Source organism: Hippocampus bargibanti, linkage group LG14, assembly GCF_051943395.1.
Source record: "Hippocampus bargibanti isolate YZ-2025 linkage group LG14, ASM5194339v1, whole genome shotgun sequence".
Taxonomy (NCBI): domain Eukaryota; kingdom Metazoa; phylum Chordata; class Actinopteri; order Syngnathiformes; family Syngnathidae; genus Hippocampus; species Hippocampus bargibanti.
Window position 1 is genome coordinate 18,259,902 of NC_142747.1, and position 19,824 is coordinate 18,279,725.

At 39.1% G+C, this 19,824-nt stretch overlaps 1 protein-coding gene across 7 annotated transcripts in view; it reads left to right on the plus strand.

The window, feature by feature from the left end:
* ncam1b (neural cell adhesion molecule 1b) overlaps positions 1-17,491 on the plus strand; it is a 68,551-nt gene extending 51,060 nt beyond the window's left edge. For 3 of the 7 annotated variants that reach the window (XM_089013035.1, XM_089013036.1, XM_089013038.1), the window contains 6 exons: positions 345-441; positions 535-705; positions 1,951-2,079; positions 6,041-6,165; positions 7,553-7,733; positions 8,862-10,747. In XM_089013035.1, the coding sequence (XP_088869161.1) occupies positions 345-441; positions 535-705; positions 1,951-2,079; positions 6,041-6,165; positions 7,553-7,733; positions 8,862-8,941 (783 nt within the window). In that variant the 3' untranslated portion in view covers positions 8,942-10,747. Of the gene's footprint in view, positions 1-344; positions 442-534; positions 706-1,950; positions 2,080-6,040; positions 6,166-7,552; positions 7,734-8,861; positions 10,748-10,936; positions 11,136-12,731; positions 12,849-13,448; positions 14,359-15,386 lie in introns of those variants that run through there. The other 4 variants (XM_089013032.1, XM_089013033.1, XM_089013031.1 and 1 more) reach the window with 4 other exon arrangements.
* Positions 17,492-19,824: the final 2,333 nt, after the last annotated feature.

A 19,824-nucleotide genomic window follows, 5' to 3' on the forward strand; every position in this document is an offset into this window, starting at 1 on the left:
GCTAGAAAGCTAGCATACAACATCAGAGCAAGTCCTATTTCCAAAATAAAAAAAAAATTGCTGACAAATGAAAACACATCTTTATTGGGTGCCACCATTAACAGAGCAACTGTGTTCTTATTTAACCAGATCTTATTTTAAATGAAGGGGGTCAACTGTTAGCCATTAGCGAAGAAGCTAGGTAGCATGGAAAGCCCTCCTGCGTTTGAATATGTTTCAGCCAACGGGTGGAACTAACTAAGTGGAACTATTTTTATAGCTCAAATTTGGAGAAATTAAAAAGAAAATAATAAATAAAATAAACAATTTACTGAAAAAAAAGATTGTCATTTGCCTCTGTGCAGGTGACACCGGTGTCTGAGAATGACTTTGGGAGTTACAACTGCACTGCTTCCAATGAGATGGGCACAGAATCCAAAGAGTTTATCCTCATTCAAGCCGGTCAGTCTCAAAAACAGACAAATCCATTTTAGTATGTGATTATTATTTTGATTTTTCAATCATCTCACTGTCCTGTCCTCCATTTGACCACAGAGGTTCCCTCGTCTCCCTTCATCAACGAAGTGTCACCTTTCTCTACGACCGCCTTGGTTCAGTTCGAGGAGCCTGAATTCACCGGAGGCGTCGCTGTACTCAAGTATAAAGCGGCGTGGAGGATGCAAGGCAGAGGCAGCTGGTCGCACAGAACCTATGAGCTTCAAGATGGTAATAATGGAAAAAAAAATGACTTTAAACTCAGGAAGCATCAAAGGGGATTTTTTTTGGGGGTGAGAGGTGAGGAGGAGGGTTGTTTTTTTTTTACCCGGTATTGCCCAATACACTCGGTTGTTAATGAAAATAAGGGGTCTCTACACCAGATCCTAAGAAACAGTCTTCTACATGTATACAAATTAGCTATGTGGTCCGTCATTTTATGCCCTGTGCAAGCAGTTCCCTAAAAAAAAAAAAATGTGTTAAAAAAATAAAAATAAATAATAATAATAATAATAATAATAAACTCCAGCACCTCCGCGACCCTAATGAGGAATAAATGATATGGATAATGGATGATAATACTAATAATAATAATACTAATACTAATAATACTCATACTAATACTAATAATACTACTACTAAAAATATTATTATTAATAATAATAATAATAATAAATTCCAGCACCCCCGCGACCCTAATGAGAAATAAATGATATGGATAATGGATGATAATACTAATAATAATACTAATAATACTAATACTAATACTAATACTAATAATACTCATACTAATACTAATAATACTACTACTAAAAATATTATTAATAATAATAATAAGAAGAAGAATAAATTCCAGCACCCCCGCGACCCTAATGAGAAATAAATGATATGGATAATGGATGATAATACTAATAATACTAATACTACTAATAATACTAATAATACTCATACTAATACTAATAATACTACTACTAAAAATATTAATAATAATAATAATAATAATAATAATAATTTCCAGCACCCCCGCGACCCTAATGAGAAATAAATGATATGGATAATGGATGATAATACTACTAATAATACTAATACTAATAATATTAATAATAATACTAAGAATACTACTACTAATACTACTACTACTAGTAGTAATAATAATAATAATACCAAACTCCAGCACCCCCACAACCCTAATGAGAAAGAAATTAGATGGATAATGGATGATACTACTACTACTACTAGTACTACTACTAATAATAATAACAACAACAACAATAACAATAACAATAACAGTAATAATATAAATAATGATATAATTTATAACAATAAAAAAATAATAATGATAATGACGACGGCGACGACAATAACATTAATAATAATAATAATAATAACCACTATATTTTTCAAGTGCAACCTTTCTGATTTTGTCCTTTGAAACCCAAATATACTTTACTGAGCATGAACGTTTGACACTGTTAGGCTCTATCGGCGAGGTGACCATAACACACCTGAGGCCAGACACCGCCTATGAAGTCAAGATGTCTGCCATCAACGGGAAGGGGGAAGGCGAAAGCAGCCCCGTCGAGATCTTCAAGACGGAGCCAGTCCGTAAGTTGACAAACAACAAATTAACTCTTGGTCTGAAGTAATAAATAATAATACATTGAGCACTGTTTGCAATCTAGACCGAGACTGACACAAATATCAAAACACAGCCATCATTCAGCATTCTTAAGCGATGGAAATGTAAAGATATGACAGGAAGGTAAAACGGGCTAAGCCCAAATCATTTGTGAATGTAATTAACATGCTTTGAAAAAGGACAGCGCCTTCATGACAATACATCACCCCTAAAAGGTCATTATGGTTATTTTTCATTACTTCTCTCCAGACACAACCACACTTCGCTTTAAATTGACATTTGCGTTTCATTAGCTTCGCGCTATAATCGTGCAAATCAATGACCACACGCCATTGACTGGATGCTATTATTGAGCAATCAGCCCCCTCTAGTGGCAGGAAGAAACACCCAACAAAACAGTATTCCAAGTCATTTAAATTGAATCACCGGAATTCTGGATTCTTTTTGTTTCATGCATTTGGTGCGTTCGAAATATTAAATAAAGTCAAACTGGCAAGGTATTTTTTTTATGACGCAGGTCAAACAGTATGTGGGGAAATATTAGGTTTGATTTCAGGAATGATGATATGTGCAAATCTCAATTTTAACCAACTCATCAAATTGAATACAAAATGCATTTTTTTGCAGATGATTAATTCCCCGCTGTGTCTTTTTCTTTGTCCAAAGATGCCGTTTTTGGTTTTTTCTCAGGAGACACGGGTTTGTACTGTTGTCATGAGGATTAGAGTAGAGTTGTGCTGATTCGTTTTAATCAAATGTACAAATTGGTCAAGTGTGTTAGTTTATAGGACACCGAGGTTTAAAGCTCCCTTTTGCAAGAATGCTATTTTTATATATTTATTTGTTTATTTATGTATTTATTTATTTTAAATTGTAGTTTATTCAACTATTTTATTCATGTATTGGTCTGTTTATGTATTTATATGTTTATTTGTTTATTTGCCTGTATATTGACACAAAACAGATTTTTTTCCCCCTATATTACAAATCCACAATATATAAATAAATTAAAAAAAATAAGAGCCAGTCAATTTCTATTTTAATTTATTTGAATTAAGATTTTTTTTTAATAAATATTACAAAAATGTATCAAATTTCCACAGCGGTCAGCGTTTCCCATTTTTCACTTAAAACAGTAAAGATTTCAAACGCTGGGATCTGCTTATGTATCCATTTATATATTTATTTATTTATGTATTTATTTATGTATTAGTCTGTTTATTTATTTATATGTGTGTTTGTTCATATTTATTTATCCATTTATTTATTTATTAGCCTCTATTTTTATTTATATGTGTTTATTTATGTTTATTTATTTCTTCATTTATTTGCCTGTGTATCTATTTATTTATTTCTTCATTTATTTGCCTGTGTATTTATTTATCTATTTATCAATTGCTCTATTGATCAAATTATCAGCGTATTGATCAATTTATCAATCTATTGATCAATTATCAATATATTTATCAATCTATATCAATTGATCAATCAATGTATCAATTTATCAATCAATTTATCAATCTAAATCTATCAATTTATCAATCTATCAATTTATAAATTATCAATCTATCAATTTATAAATTATCAATCTATCTAGTTATCTAATTATCTATTTATCTATTTACCTATTTATTGATGTATTTATTTATTCATTTATGTATTTATTTATTTATTTATTTGTTCATTTATTTGCCTGTAAATCTATTTATTTATTTCTTCATGTATTTGCCAGTGTATCTATTTATCAATTGATCTATCTATTGATCAATTTATCAATCTATTTATCAATTTATCAATCTATCAAACAATTTATCAATGAATGTATCAATCTAAATCTATCAATTTATCAATCGATCAGTCAATTTATCAATCAATTTATCAATCTATATCTATCAAACAATTTATCAATGAATCTATCAATCTAAATCTATCAATTTATCAATTTATCAATCAATTTATCAATCAATTTATCAATCTATCAATCTATCTAATTATCTATTTACCTATTTATATATTTATTGCTGTATTTATTGCTGTATTTATTTATTTCTTCGTTTGTTCATTTGTTTGCCTGTGTATCTATTTATTTATTTCTTCATTTATTTGCCTGTGTATTTATTTATCTATTTATCAATTGATCTACCTATTGATCAATTTATCAATCTAGTGATCAATTTCCGAATGTATTTATCAAACAATTTATCAATCTAAATCTATCAATTTATACATTTATCAATCTATCTAGTTATCTGATTACCTATTTATCTATTTACCTATTTATCTATTTATGTATTTATCTATTTATTTATTTATTTAGATGTTCTGTGTAAATGCCGCAGAGCGATGCAACAAAGCTGACGTCATCTAATTATTTTTTTGGGGATCCTGTGTGAAAGTGCACAGTTGCAACAAAATCCCATCTGTGGTGGTTTCCTTTTGAAAAGCCGAGGTGGATCTCTGTTATCGGCCATTTTGTGGCCTCTCTTTGTAATCTCCCAAACGCTATCCCAGTCGCCAATAAACTTGACCATCCAATTAGCAGCGTGTGAAAACGTCAGAGTGATGAATGAAAGCAGAGTTGCTTTTAAATAGGCAAACGTCACTCCTTTGGGTTCAGCTTTGTGCCATCGACTGTTTTAGATCGTTCCCCATAGCTCGTGATTCATCAGAAGCACCGACGTGTGTTCATTTTCAGACGTCTGATGCCCCGTTCCAGGGTTTTAATAGCATGCTAGTCATGTGTCCTCTGCTGTATTCTTCAAGCCAGTTGTCTTCTTCCCCTTCCCCGTTGAACCACTCATACATGCGCAATTAATCTGACTGTTATTCTGGTTTGCATGGCACCGTGACGGCCGCCGTTCCCCCGCCCCCTTCGCTCTGCAGAAGGTAAACTTGACGTTGAGACCGATCGCTTTAAATCGACAAACGGCGCTATTAAACGCCACATTAATTGCTTCTCAGCGGATGGGCATCAAAGTTGAAGCCAAACGCCATTAATCAATCGCGTAGGTGTCCGTCTTGGCGGGATTAATGAGAGCCAGAGCCCGGTTTACCTTGCCGATGTTTCTGCTCAACATCCACATCATCAATTTCATCGATGAAAAGGTTTCTTCAGCCGTCATCTGTACTTCTTTGAAGGTGTCCGACGTTTCGCTTCTTATCCAAGAGGCTTCGTCAGCTAACTAAAATCTTTTGCTGGTAGTTTCGGCCCGAAATATATCCCTACTGTCCAGACGTGGCGGTGCCAGACTCTGCTATGATTGATCCACGCTCTCAGGTTGGGGGGAGCAGAGGACTACTCCCTGCGGCGACATAATATAAATAATAATAATAATAATAAAAATTATAATAATAATAATCTTTTTAATTAAATTAATAATAATCTAGTTTGCTCTGGTTCTCAATCAGCAGCTTTTGGCATTCACACCGAGAGCTCCGACTAACAAAATGGTCGCCTCTCTCCGTCAGAATACATCTAACCGCAGAGGACCATCTTCCGTTTGTCGCCTTTTTTTAACACCGATGCTACTTGTTTGTGCTACGTGTGCTGCATTTAACATTTGCTTTCAAAATCCCGCCACACGCCGAGGCTGAGCGGCGCAAACATGTTATCCAGTGCTAATTTGTTATAAACATCGCAGTTAATGACATAAAAAAAAATGAGACTATGAGGCGTGGCTTATATCTGTCAATCATCTGGATTCCATTTGAGGGTGACTCAGACTGAATCAGATGAGCACGCAACCATGAGTGTGACTCAAGCCTCCGGAGGCAAAGTTACCATGGAAGCGCCAGTGACCTTATAAGGCAAACAAAGAGAGAGCCGCCATTTTGTAAACTCTCAATTTCCCAAAATGAAACCATTGCCCTTGACTTTTTTTAATTCTGTGAAATGTTAATTATGACGCTTCTGCTCCCCGCCTGTAGGAAATCCAAGTCCCCCCAAGCTGGAAGGGGCGCTTCAGCCAATAGGAAACTCCTTGAAAGTCAACTGGACCAAGCAAGATGACGGTGGATTGCCTATCATCCATTACCTTATCCGCTTCAAACCAGTAAGTATGGTTATGTCAGGATGTGTCACAAAGGGAATAAAGGACAACCGACACCATTTTTTTTCTGTTTCCTAACTGACACCAGAAAAACGTTTTATAGCATCTAAAATACCCAAAACACGCATTTTGATATCTTTAGTCAAATGCAAAACACCAATAAAAATGACTTAAAGTGTCCCAAAACGACTTCAAAATGACCCTGAGAATGGCGAGTTTCAGAAGGTCCCGCCCCCAGTTCGTGACGTCACGCCAGGACGTCTTGCCTTGCTCGAGAATCAAAACAATGGCTTCAGATTCGGAGAAGGTGCTTTCTTGTTACACATCCAGTTATGAATATGATTCAAATAGTTCTGAAGAAGAAAGCATACATGTTTGGAATCCATTAACAAAGTCCTTCCGTGTCAATGTAGCGTCCCAGAAAATCCACAAGATGGCGCCCAAGCTCCATTGGGCTGATTTGTCTGCTAAGAATTTGTGTCAACTAGTATCAAATAGTAGTCCTGGTGCAACACACAACGATTCACCATCGCGTTATTTATGTTTTTCATTCTAATTTCGCCATCAACACGGATCAACACGAAGTTTTCAGACCAAACAAAGTACCCAAAATGCATTGTGTGTCGCGTTCACGGTCAGGGGCGTTCCTTCCGTGACATCACTTAGGGCAGGGGTGTCAAAGTCATTTTTTGCCGCGGGCCACATTATAGTTATGGTTTCCTCTCGAGGGCCGTTATGAATTTGGGGAACCCATTAGAATGTTTAAATCCCTTCAAATATTATATATAGAGCACACAGCAAATTACTGAATAACTCGTTTTCAAATCTGAAGTCAAGAATAATGACTTTTATTGTGGTTGACATCCAAAAATATGAAATTTTGGCTCAGATTTTAGCAATCGTCATGGAATTTAACAAGTTTGATTTGCTTTCGCGGGCCGAAAAAAATGATGTGGCGGGCCGGATTTGGCCCGCGGGCCTTGACTTTGACACCTGTGACTTAGGGCATCGTCACCAACTCAAAAACAAGACTTCCTGAATATTCAGCGAGAGTCTTAAAACGTAAAATGTAGCTATATGCTATACTTCTATTGTCCTGATTGATTATTGTCTATGACTGTAGGAAATGGAAATGGACAGTAGGGATATATATATATATAGGGCCAGAGCTACCAGCAAATTTTAGTTCGCTGACGAAGCTCCTTGGATGAGAAGCGAAACGTCCGACACCTTCAAAGAAGACTTACTTGAAACCTTTAAGCAGACTTCAACCCCTAAAACCAAACCCCAGCTCGAACTGTAATCCAAAATCTTAACTTGAAACCCCCGAACCAAAACCCGAAATCGAAACTCGAAACGTGACTTCAACCCCAAACGTATGTGCCTTTAGATTCATTCGTCACACTGGAAACCCGAAATCCGGATGCCCAGCAACAGTGACTACGTTACCCTCAGCGGGCTGGACTGGGACACCATTTATGACATCTCGGTGATTGCCGAAAACCAGAAGGGAAAATCGGAGCGGGCGAGCATGTCCATCAGGACGTCCGTCCAACCGGCCGTCATGCCAGGTAAGGAGGAAGGCTTTCCTTCGGGATTGGTAGCCTGCTAGCCTGCTTGCTCGAGCGCTAACACGGCAACTAAACACAAGCGCATCACTCAAAGCTTACCTATCCCCCCCCCACCCCGCCTCCGAAAGCCAAAAATAACAACTCAATAAATCTACTGTGCCGGAAAAAAAAAATCAAAATAGATTTCTTCCGACAGCGGTGAAAAAAACGCTTTTCCTGCAGAATTTTGCTGACTGGAATGTTTGACGTGCTGCAAAATGAGCTTGAGTTTGTTCCTGCTAGCAACTAAGCTAAGCGATTTGAAGCTGAATACATCCTTTTGGATTGGATTAGCCTTTATTCGTCTCGCAGTGGAGAAATTTACATTTCGCAGCAGCAAAGTTATGAAAGGAAGAGGAAAGGAAAGAAAGAAGTAGAAAAACAAAATGCAGAAGCTGCTGGAACGGCAGCCACTCTCGGTGTGCCATCTTGAAGTAAAAAAACAAACAAACAAATAATATGACTACACAAAGACACAGAGTCATTCATTCTTTAGCACTTGCTGTACCCTCTTTGTGACATGGAGCGGTGCTAGATGAAAGAGAGGATCAAAGCGTCCTTTTCACCAGTGGATCAGGGACGTCATGGTGAAATGTGCACGTCTGCTACAAGCTAAATGTTAAAAGCAAACACGAAGCTGTAGCAAAAGATTGTCTCACATCTCTTAACCCACGTCAATCCGCTTCAATTCCAAGCCGCGACAATCCCACATCTTATATTCCTATCTTTTCCGTCTTAACAGTGGAAATAGTTTATGCTAAGTAACAGCTGACTAACGAAGCAATCCTGATTAAAACCGATACACTCCGCCTCACGCCGACGCCATCTTGTCCATTCATCAGGCGCCATCTTGTGCTTTTTTTCCCCACTTCAAATGTGTTGCTGCTTCTCCCACTCCCTTCTTTTCTTTGATATTTTCACCATTTTGGTTTTTCAGACGACACATTTTCACTTTCTCTCTTCCTCTGCCCCCATCCCCTTTCTCTTTTTTTTTTCCCCTCGTCCTCATTTTTTTTTTTTTCTTCTTCTTTTTCTCCCCACCTCCAACGTTCCTGATCTCCGAACCGATTCCGGACATTGTCATCCCAGCCACTCAGGGCTCCCCGTCCGTGACGTCCTGTGTGATCTCACTCATCCTGTCCGTCATCACCGCATTGCTGCTCTCGTAGATCGGATGGCGGCTAAATCGCACGAGACCAGCACGACTGTCTCCGCGTACATTTTTTTTTTAAACTATGCCAGACGTATGTGTGTGTATGTGTGTGTCTGCCTGGTGGGTGTGGTCTTCACAACACAACCAAACCAAAGCCATTTGGAGTCCCGCCTCCCCCCACCAGGCCCTCAATGTTGACATTGAATTGTAATAAACAACAGAGATGAGTGACAGTTAGAAGCAACTAACCAGATCATGTTCCTGTACTCAACAACATGATTCTTTTTACTTTAAATCCTGAGTGACTGCCTTGTTGCTCACTACTTTTTATTTTAAAAATCAACTTCACTTTTACGGCAACAAAAAAAACAGGTAGCAGTGATACCTCGGCTTACGAACGCTTTAGCTAACGAACTTTTCGCCTGATGAACGTTAAATTCGCAAGAATATGATCTTGGCATACGAACTACAGTAAAGTCTCGTTATATCGATATCGGATATATCGATAGTCCCGGTTATATCGATACTATTTCTATGCGCGCACGGAGAAAATTACATGCAAACAGGGTCGGATATATGGATAGTCCCGGTTATATCGATATTTTTTCGGACTCCCTTGAATATCGATATAACAAGACTTTACTGTATTTTTCGGGAAACACACGGAGCGCCACAATGTGTCAATCCGCGAACGAGACGGTTCTTGAACAAAGCTGGAAATGGCAGCCGGCTTTTTTTCCTCTATTCCCCATCCCCAGTCTTCGGTTAAAGCCGCACGTGATTGGTCAATATCCGTGGTAGAGGAAGGAGGGGCCACACGCAGCAGTGAGGGGGGGTTACAGAAACATAGAGCTGCACATTAAAATAGTTGGTAGACGACAGAGACAGAGTGAGGAAATGGATAGAAAACGGTGAAATTTGGACTCAGAGTGTAGACTGCAAGGTTAAAATATCCCATCAATCACGCTCCACAAATAACTCGCACTAGCCGTCAGTTCAATTTGAAATGAAAAGACAAGCAAGGGAAGCAGCTATTAATGAAGTTTCTAGTGTGCCTGCATGCATCTATTGCTGTTGCAATATCACAACTTCCAAGATGTACAACCCAGAGCTCCTTGAGACACTTCATGCAAAAAGATATCCATTCCATCAAGCCATCAACGACCATCACAAAGGTAAATAAAACCACTTTATTATACAGTAGTTTAGTTCTTTAATTACAATACAATAGCACATTATACAAAAAAAAAAGTATATTTTGTGTAGTTTTAAGGGTTATTTAGTTGAAAATTATGTTTTATGGGGACCAAGGAACGGATTATTCTCATTTTAATGGTTTCCGATGGGAAATTAATGTTTGAAATACACACATTTCGCCTTACACACCCTTTCTGGGAACCAATTAAGTTTGTAAGGCAAGGTATCACTGTATTTGAATCGTACCCATGTTAATTTGTATCAAAATAACCTAACAGACATCTCCAATGATCACCCAAGGCTTTTCCGCCATCCCAAAACACACATAAGAAGAACTGCACATCTGTCTTAAGCGTGTCATTTATGTCGAAGCGCTGTAACTTAGTGTTTCTCAATATTTCCACTTTTTTTTTACTGTCGAAAACTCTCACATCCCAATATTGTAAAATATTAGCTTTGCTGTATGAAAAGGCAACATCGCCGGTTAATTATTTAGCTTTTGCCATAAAGTGGACGATAAATGCTCTTCCTGTGACTTTTTTTTGTCAATGTCACGGCTATGAGATGAGGATAATTTAATAGTTGTTCATATCTAACTCCAAATAAATACAAATCTTTGAATACATGTGATCGAGGGCTGTTTTGCATCCCGCGTGTATATAACACAGCAGCAAGGTGAGTTGTTTCTTCTTTAAAGCAATTTGAAGAAGTTTCATTTGTTTTTATAACCACATAAGATAATACATCCTGATTGATATCGTAAACTAATCCATCCGTCGCCCGCTATTGTGTTGCCATTACCGTTTTAATCCAGATTTGGATGAAGACGCTGCGTTTCCAATGGGCGTCATGCTGTGGGCGGGCATCCTGGTGGTGGCGTTTGTCCTTCTGCTCCTGGCGGTCGACGTCACGTGCTATTTCGTCAACAAGTGCGGTCTCATCATGTGCCTGTGCGGCAAGTCGTCCTCGGGAACTAAAGGCAAAGACCTGGAGGAGGGCAAGGCCGCATTCATGTCAGTAGCCGCAGAAATACGTTCTCGGTGGTCAAGCGTGCTTGAATGAAAGGAAACTTGGTTACTCGTGAAAAGTTCACGTTGACCGTGTCCTAAGCGTGTCGTTTATTATCGTCGTTATAAATAAATAAACTCAACCTGTTTGTCGCGTTCACATGCAGGGTCCTGGCAGATAAATAAAAACCCGGCACTTCATTCATCCTTGTTTTCTGCTAGTTGTGACTAATGCAAAAAAGGCAAAGCTAAAAAGCTAAAGGTAAAAAGCTAAAGCCAAAAAGCTAAAGCTAAAAACCAAAGCTGAAAAGCTGAAATATGAAAAGGTACAAAGCTAAAGCTGCAAAGCTAAAATATGAAAAGCTAAAGATAAAAAGCTAAAATATGAAAAGCTACAAAGGTAAAGCTAAAAAATGAAAATCTAAAAAGCTAAAGCTAAAAAGCTAAAAAGCTAAAGCTAAAAACCAAAGCTGAAAAGCTGAAGCTAAAAAGCTAAAATATGAAAAGGTACAAAGCTAAAGCTACAACACTAAAATATGAAAAGATAAAAAGATAAAATATGAAAAGCTACAAAGCTAAAGCTACAAAGGTAAAGCTAAAAAATGAAAATCTAAAAAGCTAAAGCAAAAAAGCTAAAGCTAAAAACCAAAGCTGAAAACCAAAGCTAAAAGCTAAAACATGGAAAGCTAAAGGTACGAAGCTAAAGCTACAAAGCTAAAATATGAAAAGCTAAAGATAAAAAGCTAAAATATGAAAAGCTACAAAGCTAAAAAAATTAAAATCTAAAAAGCTAAAGCCAAAAAGCTAAAGCTAAAAACCAAAGCTAAAAGCTAAAACATGAAAAGCTAAAGGTACAAAGCTAAAGCTACAAAGCTAAAATATGAAACGTTAAAGAGGTAAAATACAAAAAGCTCCAAAGTAAAGCTCCAAAGCTAAAGCTAAAAAGCGAAGCAAAAGCTAAAAAGCTGAACTAAACTATTGGATTTTTCAATTCTTGTTTTGTACTTATGTCGTCGATGTGTTCTTGTACTGCCCCCAAGTGGCCCAAAATTAAACATTCTGGGACACAGGTGTCAAAGTCAAGGCCCGTGGGCCAAATCAGGCCTACCACATCATTTCTTCGGCCCGCGAAATCAAACCAAACTTGTTAAATTCTATGATGTCGCTAAAGTCTGAACCAAAATTTCAAATTGTCCCTTCTAAACCACAATAACAGTCATTATTTTGGACTTTAAATTTGAAAACAAATTATTCATTAATTTATTGTGCGCTCTATATGTAATATGGGGAGGAGATTAAACATTCTAATGGCTTCCCCAAATTCATAACGGCCCTCGAGAGGAAACCGTCACTACAACATGGATACAAGGATGTAAACGCAAATACTGGAAAAATTCTGATCTTGTCTCAGTTTTCTCACAAATTCACCGAACTGATCGAACCACCGGAAATCACAACTCATTTGATTATGCAAATGAAATAATTAATCTGTTTGTCACTACATGTCACTGACATTGATAGATGAACCGATATATACAGTATGCTATTTTTAATATCTCTGCAAATGCACAGACGAGGATGATGTCCCATGTCTGTCCACAGGAAAGACGAGTCCAAAGAACCCATTGTAGAGGTCCGAACGGAGGACGAGTGCGCAGCCAATCACAATGCAGCAGGCCCAACGGAACCCAACGAAACCACACCCCTTACAGAGCCAGAGTGAGTCAAGCTAACAACCTCCCAAATTAGTTTTTGTTGTTGTTGTTTTCCTTCTTATTTTGCTGCTCTTAAACAGCCTTGCAGAACTTTGCACTCCACTCTCAAGAATTCACTAGTCCGTCCGTCCATCCGTCCGTCCGTCCGTCCACCAGGACAAAATTTGACCCGTTTTCGCACCACTTCTTTCAGACAAGTTCTGGTCATTCTTGAGTGGAGTCCACTGCGAGTGTGTTTTTTTTTTGTCAGGAGTAGAAGACGTGGACAGAAAGACATATGTCCTCTCGAGCCAAGCTTACTCGTCACTGGTACTGTTTAAGCCGTTGAGGTGGTCCTAAGTAATAGTTCCCTTGCTGGATTTCCAGCCTGTCCCAATCAGTATCTCCCTTGTCTTCGCTCCCATGAATGTCCACTCACAGCATGACTTTGTTTCTCGTTAATAGTTCTTTTCTGTTTTTGTTGTCGTCAATGGTCCTTCTTGATTTCAGTCGCTTGATGTTGTTTGCGAGGCCGACGAACCCTCTCGCCAAACGTTCGAGTCCCCCCCCTACCTGTGTCACGGTCACCCCGGTGTCTAGTTTGTGTGTCTCTGTTCTCTCTCAGGCTGGCGGCTTTCACCGCCGCCCTGGCGTTGGACAGGCTCTCGTCCGATACGGCCACGGCCACCGTTGACCCCGCTCAGGACAGCCCCTCTAGCGAAACCACCACGCTGACGTGTAGCCTGTCCACCCCGGCCAACGATCCCTCGCCCGCACCCATCGCGGCGCCGGCACCCGGTCCGGAGATGAGCGTGGCGCCGCCGACTCCCCCGGTGTGCAGGGAAGCCGTGGAGGCTAAGATGGCGCCGTTAGTCCAAAGGAGAGGAGTCGAGTGGTTGCCGGATGAAGAAGAGAAGACGAAAAGCGACGGTCCACTTGATGCCCCCGAACGGACTCAGAAACCCGGGACGCCCATCCCGCCCAAACGGAGGCACTCTCCGAAACTTGCCGCGCTAAAAGCTAAAGCTAGTCCGCCTGTCTCTCCTTTGGCCACGGAACCTCCGCTTACTCCAGACACCAAAAAACCAGCTCCCGGTCCGCCGCTCGTACCCAAAGACCCCGATTCCAACTACCCTCCTAACCCCCAACCTCACCCTCCCCCTTCAGCCATCCATGGCGCTTCGCAAGCGCCGGATACTGAAGAATCGTCCCCTCTGGTCCTAGACGTCCCCACCCCAGTGTCTCCCCTTCCCGTGAGCGACCTCCTCACATCGCCGCCGCACATGTACGACTTACTGGCCCACGACATGGGTCTCGATAACGCCACGTTCGACTTGGAGCTGAGTAACGGCACGGAGAGACCCCCCTCGCACATCCCGGACGATCTCATTAGCTTAGAGAGTCCGCCCTCTGCCCCTTCACTGCCCAATGGCGACGGAGCAGATCTCCCCCTCCCAATGGACGCATCGGAGACTCTGACCAAGACGGTTCCTCCTGTCAACGATGAGTACGGCTCCCTCTAGAGGTTTATTTGTGTATGTGTGGCTGTGTGTATAACTTGTGGGTTCATTCATTCACCACCACGTTACCATTGTCGACGCATTTAGCAACAACCCTAATAAGACTGCTACCTAGTATCAACTCAATGGTCTGATGGTGACTGAGAAGTGAGGTTTGTCGCTCGTGTCCGCCGCAATCCTCAAGAAAGCTGCAAAATACAGTAAAGTCTCGTTATATCGATATCGGATATATCGATAGTCCCGGTTATATCGATACTTTTTCTATGCACGCACGGAGAAAATTACATGCAAACAGGGTCGGATATATCGATAGTCCCGGTTATATCGATATTTTTTCGGACTCCCTTGAATATCGATATAACGAGACTTTACTGTAGTTTGTTTGTTTGTTGAACCGTTAACTCATTCACTGCTGATAAAGCGCTGGTCAGACCTCTGGCAATGTTTTCCCCTTCCACTAGGGGGCAGAATTTGGATTTTGTTACAGCTTCAGCTGTTAAAGCGCTACAAAGCTGTTAAAGCACTATATAATAATAATAATAATAATAATAATAATAATAATAATACATTTCATTTCTAAGCGCCTTACAAAACTCTCAAGGTCGCTTACGGTTTCCTCTCAGGGGGGCCGTCAGAATGTTTAATCCCCTCTACATATTACATATACAAAGCACAAAAAAAATGAACAACTAGTTTGGAAATGTGATTTGGTTTTGCGGACCTAATGGAATGACGTGACGGGCCAGATTTGGCCCCCACGCCTTGACTTTGACACCTGTGCGAATCTAATGTAACGTCATGTAATTTAACGTCATGACCTCCCCCCCCCCCCCCGATTGTTGTCAACGGTGGTGAAGGAATATGTAAGCAGACTGTACAAGCGCCTCTCTGGTCTTCTTACATATATTGTATGTCGATGACCTCATTTTAGGTTCAGAGTTCACCAAGGTTGCGTTTTGATTTTAAGATCTCTAACTTGGATTTTCACTCCCCCATCACCCACCCTCAATTCACTCCCCCTCCCCTCTCCACATCCATTTCAGGACGATTTTTTCGGAAGGGAAAGGCAAACTTCAGGAGGAGCTTTCCAACGCCGTGAAGGAGACGCCCGCCGAACACAACAGTGTCATACAAAGCAAAGCATGAAAAACAAAACAAAACAAAAAAATACATCTTAACGTATTCACTACCATTCACAAATTTATTCGGGAATTGAAAATATGACATTGAGCGCCATTCGCGAATTTGTTCGGGTTTTGTTTTTCCATGCTTGGGTGCTGATATAGCACTGGTCAGACCTCTTGCAGTGTGTTTTTTTCCTTCCACCAGGGGGCAGCATTTGCTTGCTGTCCATGTTAGCGCTTTGTTACAGCTTCAGCTGTTAAAGCGCTATATAAATCAGTATGTATTGTATTGTATTTTGGACAGCCGCCCTCATTTCAAGCGCAGATAACTCCAGACTCATCTAATTTAGGAATTAACTATTGTCTAAGATTTCTTATGCTGCGTTGAATGTTTATGTCGTCCTAAAACTCAATATTCTGTGGGTGCTGGAATTCGAGGGAATATGACAAAAACCCTGGCACTTAAATGACACATTTTTGCATGTCTGGCAGTGAATGAGTTAAAATTCTGCACAATTAATTTTCACTTTCAGTGTGCGAAAGTAAACAAGATTTCCTCCCTCTACCCCCTTACACTCCCCCCCCCTTAGAAGTTTATCTTCCAGTTCCCAGATTTTTATTTTTTTTTAATTTAATTTAACAGGACTATATCAACACTCACCCAAGCATTCGATTATCATAAGAACTAAAAAATTAAAAAAAAAAAACATTGTTTGCGATCCTCATTTTTGTATTTTGTGCAACATTTTTTTGTTTTTTTGCGTGCGTTCGTCTCGTTAGCTCGTTTGTGCATGTTTGGCCTGCAGATGGTTGCTTAAAAGCTTTTTTTTTTTTTTGGTTTCGCCTGACCAATTTCAGAGCCCACTGCCCAACACACATACACACACAGATTTGTCGTGATCGAGATACAGTGATACCTCGGTTTACGAACCCCTTGGCTTACGAACAGACAGCGAGAGAGTGAGGTCGTTAAACCTTAAAGAGACAGGCAGACAACAGAGACAGAAAGAGCAAATAGATAGAAAACAGTGAAATTTGGACTCGTTTCAACTGGAAGGTTAAAATATCCCATCAATCAGACTCTAAAAATAACCCGCACAAGTCATCTGTACACCTGATGCAAAAAGCTATCAACCCAGCTAAACTGAACACAATTGATGACGAACTAGATAAAATCATCACACCTCCAAGGAATCATTTCTCAAGATGGTAAAAGACGAAGGTTAAATTCCTCATCAAGTGTTTAAAGCCATCAACGACCATCACAAAGGTAAATAAAACACCTTTATTATACAGTACAGTTTATTTCTTTAATTATAATAGCACATCACATTTATTATACATAAAATAAGGTATATTTTGTGTAGTTTTAAGGCTTAGAAAATTAGAAAGTAGAAAATTATGATTCATGGGGACCTGGGAACGGATTATTCTCATTTTAATGGTTTCCTATGGGAAATTAATTTTTGGGATACACACTTTTCACCTTACACACTCTGTCTGGGTACCAATTAAGTTCGTAAACCAAGGTGTCACTGTATGTTTAATTCCTTCACTGCACAAAGCAAACGAACAAAAACAAACACACAAAAAAAGAACCCCACACTTTTTCGAGGGTCGTACTTACAAACTACAACGATTTCCGTCCCTGCCTGCAAGCTTGTGCAATGTGCCTGTGTGCGCGCGTGTGTCAGTTGAACGTCCTTGTCACCGGTTTCTATGATAATCTGCTTTGTCGTGAGAGATCTAGTGTCTTGTTTTATATATATATGTATAAATATTATACTGTATATTAAAATGTACTATTATTGTTCGGAAAAAAAAGTGTGCTTAATGGACTAATGTGATCATGATGATAATGATAATAATAACAGGTGTCGGTTATTAAAGCGCCGGGTCTCAAAAACACACACACACACACACACACACACACACACACACACACACACACACACACACACACACACACACACACACACACACACACACACACACACACACACACACACACACACACACACACACACTCCTGTTTCAATGGTTTTGTGAGGTCTGGATAACTCCAAATCAGGAGAATCGTTGCTGATAAGTTTAGAGAAGAACTAGTGTTACATTTGAACACTAAATGTCACCCCATTGCCCACTTCAACTTCTTTAAAAACAAAGAAATAAAAAGTGGACTTGAAACTGAAATAACAGCGTGAATGAGGTTTCTGAATGGGTACATTCAAAGTCCTCACCCTTGTAGTGAATTTGGTTAAAATATCATTTTACTTTTTGTGGTTATGAACTTTTTCCTCTCATTAAACACGCACACACACATAAACATAAACACGCACCGTGAGTAAAAAGTGTGTATCCAAGTGAAATGAAAATACACACCAAAAAATCATTTGTGAGGACCTTTCTAAAACTTTAACAGATGCATATATATAGACCCTTTAGAAGCCTTTAGAATGAAAAACTTGTGAGGACCGGACAAAAGGTCCTCACTTGTCAAAAATGTCCTCACTACATATGGTATAAAATGTTAGTGGTCCTCACAAGACTAGTCATACAAACACACACACTCCATATAAAAGCATCAAGTGGTTCTTGTAAAGGAAGGCATGATGAAATCATGACAAACTAACAACCAGGCACGTTGTTTGGCACCTAAATCGCTCATGTTAAATTCACTGGTGTTGTTTTCGCCATTTTGGTTTGATTTTCTGTGTGTTTTGTAATGTGCTTTCTTTAATCCCCCCGTACCCCCTTTCAATTGACCTTTTTTTTTGTACACTCCACCTGTCAGGAAGCAGGATGGTCACTTTTGTAAAATAGCAAATGTAAATTCAACAAGTGGATGGGACCATATTTCCTCATAATAACAAAGCATTTTGAAAAAGTGCAAAATAAAACACACATTCATGTATACAACAAATAATAACTTGAGTTGTAATTGATATACTGGAATCAGAAATGGCTTATATGAAAGGCAAAGTCCTGTAGATAAATACAACAAAATAAAATGATACGACAGGCATGGAAACTGTTTTTTCTTCTTTCTTTTAAATATAATAATAAACGTGAATCCATGAATTTTTATACAACTTTATTAGCAGAGTCCTGGTAAAATCGCGGCAACAACAACAAAGCTAGCTAGCTAGCTTTAAATCTATTTGAGTTACTTCCGGGTTGAGTGAACACTGGCGCGTGTGGCTGCCGCTGCTCACCCGCAGAAAATGTTATCATGTGACTGTAAAGTGACCTTGAGAGTTTTGAAAGGTGCTAATAAATGAACTATTATTATTATTATAAAGCGACGGTGTAATGGAGGGAGTTTGCCACCAGGCGGCAGCACAGACACGCCATTAAAATCCGCATGCTGGACAATCTCATGTTTAAAGCGCGCACTACGTTTTACTGGCAGGGAAATTCCGTGATGGTAAACACCTATTGAATAATGTTTGTTATTTTAAGAGTAAATAGCTTTAGATTTGGATAAAACAATGCTCCCTTCCTTGGACAAGTTTGGATGTTTTCTTAATTTTAGAGTCATGGAACCGTAAAATTGGCACAACCTCCCTCTTCGCTCACTGTGTCGTTTAGGACCCCCTTAAACAGTGCTAATAAGCACGTATTAAAATTTCAAGACAACCAAATCACATTCATAGTCATTGTTTTCTGGGTGACGAAGCCGTCCGGGGACTCACACCGCGAAACCATTAGACAAGTTAGCAGCAGTACGCGACTGGAATAAAGGAACTGATGTCATCATCGAAGAACACACCTAAGCGGAAGTTAAAGGTTTTGATCATTCGGCAAAATAAAATAATATATACGTATACAAATGTCACTTCACGTCATATGAACCGAATTGAACAAATACATATGTTGTAAACACATATGTTAATACATATGTTCTAAAGTACGTGGCCACGCCTGCCTTAGTTTGGTCAACAGAAGAGCTCAAACTTTGATTGGGAAGATATTTTTTGTTCTTTTGACTTTTGTTTTTTATTAAGAAATATTGTGCTAAAATAGCTGTGTTCAACTACAAAAAACAAACAAACAATACAACAAACAAATATCGTTTCCTTTTGGATGAATAATTGTTAGCTAAAGATCTAGCTAGCTGTTATCTGCTTCATTAATAGCTATCTAGGTATCTGGCTAGCTATCTAGCTATCTAGCTCGCTGGCTATTGGCTATCTATTAGCTAACTGGCTAGCTTTCTATCTATGTGAGTTACTTCCGTGTTGAGTGAACGCTGGCTCGTGTAGCTGCCGCTGCTCACTCGCAGAGAAAAAATATCATGTGACTGTAAAGTGACCTTGAGAGTTTTGAAATTATTATTATTATTATTATTATTATT